The following is a 13,187-nucleotide window of genomic DNA, read 5'->3' on the forward strand; positions in this document are numbered from 1 at the left end:
CTAGTGTACTTTCAAATTTTTTTTCTTTCTCACTTTTTTATCTCCTACCTTTTAAACCATGTGACCGCCGCCATTAAAATCTTAATTAGATATTAAACATGAACTTCAATTATGTAAGATCCATGTGCCCTGACTCAGCAGGCGACATAATATAATACCGTGATTTGTACCATGCGGATCAATTAAGGGATTTATAAAAAGGATAAGTATAGGACACAACACTAATTAGCATTGAATTATATGCCTAGAAGAAGGAAATCTCTGCATTCCCTGACATTTTATAACTTGTATTTCCTAAAACAATTAAACATAAAGATAATCAACGATTGAATTATTAATAGAAATAAATGACAACCTAATGAAAGCGAAAGCAAATATGAAGTGGCGAAATGTTTGATTCCGTCTTCATGTTAGCCCCATCGTCAATTTCTATGCGTATAGTGACCGTTCATTTTATACATATCTTTGCATTTCACAACATTTTAGAACTAATGTTTCCTAAAGTAAATAAACATGAACACTCAACAATCAATCATTAATGGAAACGGATGACAAACCAATATGAAAACAAAAGAATCTAGTTTTTTAGAAGAAAAAACAAAAGCAAATATGAAGAGGCAAAATAAAGATTTTAAAACATAAAAGTCCAAAAAGAAAAACAATCCCTTTTTTTTTTTTTTTTTTTTTGAGATAAAAGATAGAAAAAAAAATCAAAATTTTAAGGTTTAACTTACTTCCAATACTTTTTTAACTAAACATATCCTTTTATTTTAAATACACAATAGCAAGTGGTAGTAAATTTTGATCTCGAGTGATAGAACAGTCTCTTATTAAAATAAAATGATATTCTTTTTAAAAAAATACTGAAAACAAACGAAATCTCAATTTTTAAAGACCAAAAATATATTCCATCCACGTGTCCATTTCAAATACAATCTATTTAATACACTTCTGGACACAGAATTATTAATATTTTTTAAAATATCCACCAACACCCATATTAAAAAAACTGAAAATTGTAATGAAGTATATATACACACCATTTAAATTCCTAAAATCTAATATTGAAATAGAAACGAACCTGTAAAAACGATATTGACGTAACTGTCGTGAGTCGTGACACAAGAAACAATACAAAAGTCGACGTAAAATATGGATCCAAAAAACAAAAAACAAAAAAAAGTCACGACTGTTATCCACTCACCCAAAAAAGAGACACCATTATCTACAGTTGAAAATTTTAATAATTATACCAAGTCTATTACGACCCATTAGCACCCATACATAAGGTACGGCATTGCAAGTAACACGAAGAACCGAACGTCAACATTTGCCGCGTTTTACACGTCCGGTGCCAGCTCCTAAAAACAAACAAACAAACAAAAAAAACAACACTTATTTATTAACGGCCTTTTTTTCCGCTCCATTTGTGTGGAACTAACGAGTCCAAAAAATTAAAAACCATTTCTCTCTCTCTCTCTCTCTCTCCTTCAACCGCTTTACTTGGATCTCAAAACCACTCCACTTTCTCAAATCTTGTCTAAATTTTTTTTTTCTTCACAAACTCAAACTCTCCCATTCATTCTCTCTCGGCACCGAGAGCTCGAGAGAAATTAATACTCCATAGCTCTCGATCTGAGTTTAAATAAATAAAATATCATATCATATCGTATCATATTATATTATGTAAGTCTAAAATTTGTTGTTTGTATTTAAGTATTGGAATTAGAATTTTTTTTAAAAAAAAAGATAATGGAGAATTTAGCGTCGCAATTGAAGCGAGGTATATCGCGGCAATTCTCGACGGGTTCGCTGCGGAAGACGCTGAGCAGGCAGTTCACGCGGCAGGCTTCGCTGGATCCGCGGCGGAACAACCAGCGGTTCAGCTTCGGGCGGCAGTCGTCGCTGGATCCGATACGGCGTGGGGGAGGCCAGGGAGGAGAGAGCGACAGCGGGGACGGGGAGAGCGCGGAGCTCGCCGTGCCGGAGAACTTGGACGCGACGATGCAGCTGCTGTTCATGGCGTGTAGAGGCGACGTGAAAGGAGTGGAGGATTTGTTGAATGAGGAAGGGATTGACGTGAATAGCATTGACTTGGATGGGAGGACTGCGTTGCATATTGCGGCGTGTGAAGGACATGTTGAGGTTGTTAAGCTCTTGCTCAGCAGGAAGGCCAATATTGATGCTCGTGATCGTTGGGGGAGTACGGTACTAACTATTCCCATTACCTTTTATTATTATTATTTTTTTAAATTGATTATTAATTAATTAATTAATTAATTACGCGCGCACGCAGTTAATGTGTCTTAAATTCATAACCTTGCAGAGTTTCTGCTAGTCGAGGAGGTGCCATTTGAATTAGAGCTCATTCGCGGTTTTTTTTTTTTTTAAAAAAAAATTATATTTTTTATTTTTGGTTTTTGAGGGTGGGTAGGTGGCAATTGGTTAATTACATTTTGTTTATATGTGGTTTGGGTTGAATTTGATTTGTGGAAACTTGGTTTAAAAAGTTGTACTTTTGATAATTTTTCCTTTTAAATGTGGGTTTTAATGATTTTGAACTAATTTTTATTAAGGAATTGTAGATGGAGTGAGAGCAAAGTGCATCTTTTTAAATTATAGGTTGGCACACCAAGTTTGTTCTAAACTATAGATGGGTAAAACATAATTATCCTTTTTTTAAGGTGGGGGTGGGGGATTCAATGAGCATTTTTGTGTATGTATATGTTTGATAGAATTCTAAGTTTGGATTCTTCACAATTGGGTCAAGGAGCATGTATGTATTCAGGTTCTAAAGACTACATTTAAATTTAATCGGTTTTTGTGTCTATGGTCTTCATGCTACTGCATATTGAACACCTTAGTGACACATAGTTCCCAACTCGATCTATGTTCTGTGCATGTGGGGGGGAGGGGGGGGGGGATATTAATTTGTTTATCTGGCCTTGCAGTCTTTACTGTTGTTGGGTTTCATTTTGTCTGTCAGCTCGTATGTACCTAGCACGCGCACACACACACGCTCAACATACATTTGTATGTTATTCTGAGTTGCTTTCATCTTTTACTTTCCGCCTTTTGGCCATTCTATAGATTGAGGGAGCACTAAGTGTTGCTGCGTTATGAAAGATGTACAATTAATGTCTTCTCTGCTGTCTTTCCTTAAATATGGCCTTTATATTAAGCACTCTTTATCTGGACAGGCAGCTGCTGATGCTAAGTATTATGGAAATATGGACGTTTACAATATTTTAAAGGCCCGTGGAGCCAAAGCACCGGTACAATATGAATGTTTTATTTATTTACTTTTTATGTTAGACTTTATGCCTGTTAGAGATTTATAAATTAGTATTCTGCATATTTTTAGAAAACCAGGAAGACACCAATGGCTGTTGCGAATCCTCGAGAAGTTCCAGAGTATGAGCTTAATCCACTAGAGCTTCAAATTCGGAAGGGTGATAAAATTTCAAAGGCATGGTCCTGTTCCCTTAACTATCAGTAGATTGGTGATGTTTTGGAAACTCACATGTAGTTCTCTTTAATTAGCACTGATTTGTATGGGAGGCATAATGATGCATATAGGCCACTTTATTTATTTATTTATTTTTTTTCTGTTTTTTGAGGGAGGGCAGGGGTCTCTTTTGAAAAAATTTTCAAGGAATAATTTGTTCTTGGTGCATTGCTCTATATCATGCACAACTCTTTGCATCAGTTTTTGTAAATTTTGTAAGTGGTTAACAAGCTGCTAATTTGTCATATGTTGAGATATCTATTGAGAAATCATATTTATTTTAACTTGTGCAGCATGTTCCATATGTCAGAAATGATTTCTCTTGTTAGTCCTCGAAAGTGATAGTCATTGTTTGATTTAATCATGTAGTAGACAACTTGTCCATGATAACCTGGAATGTAAACTTTAGGAGATATATACCTATTCTTCCTGAAGAGTGTATCTGGTTATTACCTGTAAGTCCACTATGCCAATGATGGTGTGTGAACCTAATAGCTTGATGTATGCTGCATTGCTAAATTGTCAGACAAATCTTGCTTGTATAGGTGATTTAATTCTTTCCTTTTCAGAGTCATATTGTGTTATGGTATAATGTTTGCTTGCTTCTTCAATATTATCCTTAGTTCTACTGTCCATGGATTGAAAATTATTTAAAAACATTTGCAAGGAGAATGCTTTGTATCTTGATAAATCTCTGGATGTTTCTTCAATCCCTTCTTTTCTTGAATGTTCTGTTTGTGATAATAATTCTCTCCCTTCAATATTATGTTAAAATTGAGCTAATGATGCCATCTGAAATACTTTTATGGATAAATTTGTTCATTTATCTCTTTGCAGGGAACATATCAAGTGGCTAAATGGAATGGTACAAAGGTATCCGTAAAGATACTTGACAAGAACAGCTATTCTGACCCTGAGAGCATGTATGCTTTCATCCAATTTTGAGTGTTTTCCTCCTATGTGTAGGATTAGTCCTTAAAGTAGCTTATTCAAGTATTCTTTAAATCCTAATATAAACTATTAAGACTCAACTTCACTTCTGTTCCATTCTAAACTATATAGGATCACACTTTATAGCTAGCATAATTACATTATTCATTTTTGTTCTGACAAGCACCTCTGTGTTGCACCTGATTCTTGTCCAGATTTTCATGTACATTGCAAAATTATTTTTGCATTTTGGGAAGTAGGAAGGTCTAATAGAGGTTTAAGTTGCAAAGGATCAAAGGCAGATCAAAGTTTTTATGGGTAGAAGTGATTACAAATGATATGGTCACCAAAGATGTAACCAATTGGATGACTTTAGATAGATAGAGTTGAGTGGCAAAATAGAATTCAGGTAGTGGAACACAATTAGTCAGAGGACTCATGTAACTGATGTCAATCATTTAAAAGAAAAGCTTAGTTGACTTCACATGTCACAAAGGATGGGCTAATGCTGCTTTTGTGTGTAAATCTGATTTCTGATAGTGATGTGAAATTTTTGTTCTCTTGCCTCTTCAGATTACTAGGGTGCCTTGATGATGTACATAAGTAGATTACTTGCTCATGCTATGCATGGATGTGGGATACTCCTGGAATAGGGGAACTAATATTTTTGACATTTTATTTTTGCATTTAAACCAATCAAATACTGGTTTTGATTTACAATTATTCCCTTGTTTGTATGGATTTCTAAAGAATGAAAATCTGGGGAAGATTTTGAAAGCCAAAAGAGCCAAACCATGAATGCATATATCCTTCTATCAATGGAAGTGGTAAGGCAAATTCATAGGATCTTTGGTGCTATGGAAGCTGATGAACTACATATTTATGTGGATTTTTTAATGACTAAGTGTTGGTGATCTTGTCTACCCCAAGGAATTTCCAAGGGACAGTAAAAGAAATTATTTTCTTCTTTTCTTCTTCCCCCCCCCTCCCCAAATGAATATGAACTTCCTTTGGGGCCAAAAAATCTGACAGAGTATAAAGCCTTCAGTTACTTTCTGGACATACAACCACTTGTGTTTTTGTATCATCTAGGCATCTAAAAAAGTGCTATCATGACACATATTTTTCCTTTAGGAGTCAGTTAAGGACATGACTTACTGTTTATTTTCTCTTATGTTCTTTTCTGGCGTTGTTTGAGTCATTCTCTGGAAGTTGGCAGTATTGTCATCTTTTTGGTCGCTATGCCTTTTATTGATAACTCAGTACCAACTGATAGAAAGCTTTAGATTAGTTACTCTCCTGATCTAACTGATTGTCACATTCTTCACCTTGAAGTGACTGAACATGTACTTAAGTCTCTATATGCAGCACACTCTTTATTTTTTGTCATGAGTACATTAGCTATCCAGTGTCATGGCGTACAGACTGTTTTCATCTTATTTGTCAAAGTATGCAACTTTGTTCAGTCAAACCATTCCAAATAACATTACTTATATTGTTTATACTTTTTTTTGTTAAAGTTTATTTATGGTGAATTAATAGAGTTTGGTTTGGCAGGATTATTAGATTTCTTGGTTTTTTTATTAGGTAGTTGTAGGACTTTATTTTGACATCCTTCTTTTTCTTGCTTTTAACAGAAGTGCTTTCAAACATGAGCTTACATTGTTAGAAAAGGTCCGGCATCCTAATGTGGTTCAGTTTGTTGGAGCTGTTACCCAAAACATACCCATGATGATTGTTTCAGAGTATCATTCAAAAGTAAGCAAGTATCTCTCTCTCTCTCTCTCCCTCTTCCCCACCCTCCTAGGGTGAGGATGGGGAATATGCATGTGTTTCTGTGTAAAGATTATTTTTTGGTAGCATATGAGCACACTAACTAGAGTGGAGAAAAGTAGAGTAGAGAAGGGGGAAACTTGAATAGTCTCTCCCTTGCTAAGTGGATGCTTATCTAATACATTCAACTCTTATAGTTGCCATGTTCCACAACTACTTTCTGTTTTGAATTGTAAGCCTTCTTATTTGGAGGTTGTGATATTTTATTGTTGCATTTTAATTGTCACGTTGCGCTAGTTTTCTATTTTTCAGTTGTGGCCTACTCTAGGTTTAACTCCCTTTTTTCCTCTCTCTCACTCTCTCCTGATCAAATCACAGATTTTGAACCCATAACATTCATTCCATACCAGTTGCAGATAATTCCTGGTCCAGGACACCTGTGGATTACTGTGAAAATGAAAATATTTTGGGAGGAGTTTTTTCTTGGGTTAATTAATTTTTCTCTACCCAGAATAGATTTAACCTACTTTTAAAAAACTCTGAGGAATTCTGCATTGATTTGTTAGAAATTTTCACTTTTTTTTTTTTTTTTGGTTGTCTCTTTGAATTGAAATATTTTAATCAAAATTTGACATTGCTTTTAATGGTGGTGATTTTCAGGGTGACTTGGCATGTTACCTTCTAAAGAAAGGGCGTCTGTCTCCATCCAAAGTTTTAAGATTTGCTCTTGATATTGCTAGGCATGTCCATCTTGCTGTAATCATATTCTATAGGCTTTGTGGATGTTATCTTTTGAATAGAAAAGTGACCCCTGCTTCTTGCATATATCATACACATACGAATTTTCAAAGTGTGCCTTTTGTTTTTAATTGGCACATATCTATGAAATTTCTCAAACTGTTTATACTTACTTAATATTTTTGACATAAGTTTCCAGCTTATTCACGTTCTTGGTCAAATTTGTCTTATCAGGGGCATGAATTATCTGCATGAATGTAAACCGGACCCAATCATCCACTGTGACTTAAAGCCAAGGTAAGGCAACCAAATGCAAAAGTTGATTTAATGGGTATTGCAATTGTAAACTGAAATTGAGTTTTTCTTGTTGGGATATACTTTAATATTAAAAATTTTGGTAAGGTGCCAGAAATATTTTGCTGGATAATGGGGGTCAGTTGAAGGTTGCTGGATTTGGATTGCTCAGATTATCAAAAATGTCACCAGACAAAGCAAAACTAGTGCAGCCAGGGGCTGACCGTTCAAGTAAGTTCTTGCATACACCATATCATGAAACTCCTGCATTTGATTTTTAGTATACTTTATTGGACAGAGCATAATGTGCACTCTAGATAAAATTATCTTTTCTTTTGACAGTATGAATATTAGAGTGTAATCTTTTTACGGATTCAAAATCCATTTGGTTTCTTAGACTCTGTATTTTGAACATCTCGCTGGCCTAGTGTAGGATATACACTCCTTAAGCTAATTTAGAAAGATGAAAACAGAATTTGAACTAATAGAGGTGTCTTGATTTAGTCAAGTATTTGAACAAACCAAGATGGTTTGTAAGGTCCCTTTTGATTTGTTAAAAAGAGTTGGAATTGTTACCGTTTTCTGCTCAGGAGTTCTTTGTCATGAAAAACTATTTCTTCTATGTTTTTGTTTGTTTGTTTTTTATTGGATAAGTAACAATATTCTATGGATTTTCTTATGGATATTGCGTGTTCTTGCTAAATTGAATAGAATCACAGTTTAACACTTGTAGCCAAAATGCCAACTGTGAACAATTATGCTTTTCCAATCTGGTGACCCAAGACTACAATGTTGGTAAATGTGCTGGGTGCACTTAAGCGCAAAGGCCTCTTGGAGCCTAGGCACAAAGCGTAGTACCTGATTAAATTGAAAAGCGCATTTTTGAAAAATAATGTAATAAATTTGAAATTAATTATTAGTGGGCAATATAACAATCAAGTTATGAAATAATCTTATAAAATTGAAATATAATATTTAAATGATTCTCTTGTGCTTTACACAATATATACAAATATGTTATTTGATAGCCATAATCAAAATCAAGACGTGGATTTAATGGTTGAATCCAATATACCCAAAAGAAAAAAGCAAAAAAGTACTAGAATGGTAAATAATTTTTTCTATGCCAAAAAAAAAAAAAAAAAAGAAAAAAGAAATGCGTTGCAATCCTAAAAGAATATAATCATCATCCTCATTAAGCATAGGACCATTATCATTAGCATCATTAGATTTGTAACGCTCATTATCTTCCTCGTATACTTCATCTAAATTAACAGCCTCTCTCTCATGAGGAGTGTTGTGAACTAGAACTTGAAATTGTTGCCCTCCCTAGTGACTTCATTCCTACTTGAGTCGCCTTTGATTGGGATGAGCCATATGTGAAGTGTGTTCCCCGAATGCATTTTACTGTCTAGAATTTGTAAAGATGTGGAGGGGTGGGCTTAGGACCTTAGGTGAATGATATGATACCATAAAATTGACTTGTATATGACAAATCCATGGTGTATATCAACAACACCAAGATCTTATAGCTACATTGCATCTGGTTAATTTTTTAAAAATAAATAATATTATTCTTTCACACTGTACTTCCATTTTGGATTTCCAGCATTCCATTAGTTTCTCTCTTTGTTTGGTTGTAATTGTTTTAGATACTTTGTGTTCACCATCGTGAACATAGGAGTTCTTGTTTCTTTTTTCTATTATTTCTTATTACTTATTAATAATAATAATAATAATAATAATAAAGCTCCAATAAGGCGCACTTTAGGTGAGCTTTTGCAAATGTGCTTGCGCATAAACGCACTTTTACCAACAGTGCAAGACAGGCAATTTGTTATTAATAGAATCTACCCAACCTGGAATATTAAGTATATCCCTTCTTTAAATTTTTGTTATTCTTTCAATTCCATTGATGAAAATGCTATTTGGTTTTAATGTATGCACTAATTGATGAGTAATTGGTCGTAGATATTAGTCATTAATATATACTTGATGTACAATACTAAACATTAATTACTTGAGAAAGTCTGGGATTAGCTGCCATGGGCCCAATTAATTATTTGTTTTATTGGTTCAGACTTATATATGGCACCTGAGGTTTACAAAGATGAGATATTTGACAGAAGTGTGGATGCCTATTCTTTTGGTCTCATTTTGTATGAGGTACTTTTCTTTTCACAAACTTGTTTACATGCTAAAATGCTTAATAGGTTGTCATGTTTAAATACTTAAATCCATAGAAGTATTTGAGATAATTTTCACTTTCTCAGTTTCTTATATCTTCATACCAGGTATGTTTTGCTTTTTCTTTTACCCATTTTCTAGCTGTGAATGACTTCACTTGTAATATCTTTGTAAGTTTACATATTTGATTCTGTTTTGGGAAATTTAATTGGCTTGTCATGCATCTGCCTCTACAACATGAAGGTTTTTTTTTTTATTTTTTTTTCCTCCCTATTGTTGAATGTGTCAGTAGGATATTTGTCTCATAGTTTTATGTTGGTGGCTACTCATTATTAACCACCTGTTTTTTCTACTTTTTTTTTTATGGGCTAGATGATTGAGGGTACACAACCTCTCTGTCCCAGGTCTCCAGAAGAAGCTGCAAAAGTTTTGTGTTTAGAAGGAAAGAGACCACCGTTCAAGATCAAAGCAAAAAGTTATCCTCCAGATCTAAAAGAGTAAGTTTGATTCTCTAGATAACTCACCAAATTTGCAATATGTCAAGATGTTTAACTTTCTTCGCTGAGATGCCCCTTCCTTATAATTCTGCATTTGAGAATCAATTTTCTTTTGCAAGTTTGATGAAATTTGTTAACCCAGTAATAGGGTCTTTTAAAATTGGGGCAATTCTTGAACATTCAGTAAGCTTGTAAGGTTTTTGTTGGCTATGCTTTGTTATTGGGATTTAAACTGTGTAGACAGTTGCTTGAAAATCCAGGTTTGGTATGGGTCTTTTTCATGGATGAGAGAAGAAGGGTTTATGGAGTTAGTAAGGTCATTGGGTGCTTGGCACTTCATGAATATTCTGTGTCACTCCCATTCATGGAGTTCTATTTGATATCCTTCTTGTTACTAAGAAGATTTCTTCTAATTTGACTTCTTCAATTTAACGAGTTTAAAATATGTGTTGGAATTTCAGTGCAAGTCATGCTTTCAACGTATATATGCATCAAATTATGAAATCTTGCAGAGCTTTCATTTTCTTTCAGTATAAAATTTTTATGAATGTGATGAATAATCTTTGACAACCTCATATGGTATTTATTTTTTCTTGTTAAATTTGAGAAGGAGTTCTGCCTTTTGATACGTAATTTTACATATGCAGGTTGATTGAGGAATGCTGGGATCAAAAAGCAGTTGTTAGGCCAACTTTTTCTGAGATCATTGTACGGTTGGACAAAATAGTAGCAAATGGGTCAAAACAAGGATGGTGGAAAGATACTTTTAAGCTTCCTTGGTATGTTTCTCCTTCCAATTATCTCTAATAATTAATTTGTTGTATTTTTTTGACATAAATAATCCATATCAAGAATCTTGAAATATTTTATAACCATTGTTGAGCTTACAGGCAGAATTAGCCTTCCACAGTTATTGAAAAGCAAATAAATCTTGCACATGCTTAATGAATATCCAAGGCTCCTGGATGTGGGTCAATTTGTTGTAAAACTTTTTTGTATTTTCTCTCCCTTTCATGACACATTGAATTTGAGATGCAGTATAATAGAACTGGTGTGGAATGTATAATTTTCCAATAAATACGTTCTCCCAGAAGGAGCTAGAGGTCAAAAATAGGGTTTTGCATTTCAAATTCTAGGATTGGTACTTTAGAATCAAGCTTGTTTGCAATACTTATAGGGGCATTAGAGTTGAAGAATGAAGTGAGGAAGTCGTATTTTTGGATTTTGTTTATACGCAGATGCAGTATATATTTAAACAAACCCAAGTGAGGGTATTTAGTCATTTGCCTGATAAATTGCGCCACTTGTACAAATTACTCATGGACAAATTTCACTAGTGAAAGTTGAAACAGGCTCTTCAAGATAAGCTTAACAGATTTTCAGGTGACCATGGTAATCCAGTAAATATTTTAAAATGTGTGAAAACACAAGCAAAGCAAAGGAGCCCATTGAATATTCATTCATATGATACACAGGTGACAGTACAATGAAGTATGACAAATGAGATGGTATCTGTTAACTTATTCAGTCTCATATCTATTCCTAAACTTACCACCCCAAAATCTCCACATACCATGACTTTTAGCAATAAATTATCTATCTCATTCAACCAAACTAATAGTCATGCTCAAGGCATATCCTCTCATAGGAAGGGAGCTCTTAAACCATGATATGGATGTTGGAAACATTTGGCCAATGAGCTCTAGCTTAAATGGCACCTTCTCCCAGTGGAAGGTTTGGTTGTGGGTTCAAATCTGACCATGTGCATGTTTAGCTTACCTAAAAAGGAAGATAATATGTGGAAAATATGACAGGAAGATGTAGTTGTCTCTAGGCAGTGAATCCCCTGTTTCAGCAACCTTATATATATGATTATTGATAAGAAAAGGTTGTGTTCTTAAACTTATCTTATTTGGAGTGTAGGGAATGATTGCATGTATAGAACACTGATGTAAGATGTGAATTCTTGTGGATTACTCAATGCACTTTAGCTTATCTGTAATTCTAGAGGATTTTGCTTTTGATTTCTTCCCCTAACATATAATGATGCAATTATGTGCAGGATATAATAGGCGGCACTCAATACCATAGGAAAAGGAAACGAGAAAAACATTAAGGGATTTTATTGGACTCGAAGAGTTTTGGAGCTTACTATTGCGCTATTCCCATTTTCAAATTTATTCAGAGTGAGAGAGCTTGAAGAAATCAATTGGATAAAGATCCATATAGGGGATTAAAAAAAGTCCCTCATTCTTTGTCCTCTTCAGGAGCCGGGACAATCCCTTTCTATGTATAATGTGTGAAAGAGCTTTGTTTTAGAACATATGTTTACATACACAGATAGTAATAAATTATGTTGTTGCATACAGAGACTTTTTACTACCATAATTTGCAGTTAAAGGAAGAACATCTAGAATACTAATCAATTGCTATGAATTGAAAACCTAGACGGGGGAGTCGTAAGAGCAGAATTTGTAATTTAATCATTTTTTTTTTCAATTGGTAAGTTAATCACACACCCAAAAGGTCATATTTGATCACATAGACAGCCTAGACTCAATTTGATAAAACTTGCATTTTCACTCCATATGATGTTAAAACTTAAAATTCAACTTAAAACAAAAGAAAGAGGTTTTAGTTGAATCATTAGAATGTATGATAGAAGAGGAGCAAGGAACGAGGTAAGGAGCTGTAAGAGTTTCTGGAATACATGCCTCTAATCCTCTCGGATGTGATCAAGGATTAGTACTGTTTCACATGTCAAGGCTTTCAATTTTAGCACTTCGGTAGAGCAAAAAGTATTCATATCTAGCTTATTTGACCTTTTTGTCATTTCATTTTTGCTGGAAATTGATTATTGATTAAAGTACAAATTCACGTAGAAAAAAGTGAGTTTTCAAAAAATTGTATGGCTAAAAATATATCAAAAAGGTAAATGAAAAAGTTGATGGTAAATAGAATCTTTCATTTCAACTTCTTTATTTGATATTACTCTTTTATATTCTTACAAAAAGTATAATCTACTCTTTTTGCTTTTACAAAAAAACAAAGTATAACTTATGATTTAGTTGTGATTTACACTATACTAGAAAGTTTGAAGAGAGAGAGAGAGAAAGAGAGAAGACATGAGAAGAGTGGGGATTGGAATAGATATGAGATACTCTTCTCGTGTTTGAATCTTTTAAAAAGAAAGATTGAAGGGTGGAAAAGATAAGAAATTATAAATATTAATATAGGAAGAAATCAACAAATATACCATT

At 33.9% G+C, this 13,187-nt stretch overlaps 1 protein-coding gene across 1 annotated transcript; it reads left to right on the forward strand.

Moving 5' to 3' along the window:
- Nucleotides 1-1,421: 1,421 nt before the first annotated feature.
- On the forward strand, nucleotides 1,422-12,295 carry LOC112039380 (integrin-linked protein kinase 1). Its single transcript, XM_024072256.2, has 12 exons — nucleotides 1,422-2,208; nucleotides 3,201-3,275; nucleotides 3,365-3,469; nucleotides 4,346-4,431; nucleotides 6,076-6,196; nucleotides 6,872-6,951; nucleotides 7,184-7,246; nucleotides 7,359-7,474; nucleotides 9,324-9,409; nucleotides 9,803-9,927; nucleotides 10,575-10,706; nucleotides 11,990-12,295. Exons 1-12 carry the CDS (start codon nucleotides 1,753-1,755, stop codon nucleotides 11,994-11,996), a joined length of 1,452 nt encoding a protein of 483 aa, XP_023928024.1. The 5' UTR covers nucleotides 1,422-1,752; the 3' UTR covers nucleotides 11,997-12,295.
- Nucleotides 12,296-13,187: the final 892 nt, after the last annotated feature.

Source organism: Quercus suber, unplaced genomic scaffold (assembly GCF_002906115.3).
Source record: "Quercus suber isolate HL8 unplaced genomic scaffold, Cork oak 2.0 scaffold_231, whole genome shotgun sequence".
Lineage (NCBI taxonomy): Eukaryota > Viridiplantae > Streptophyta > Magnoliopsida > Fagales > Fagaceae > Quercus > Quercus suber.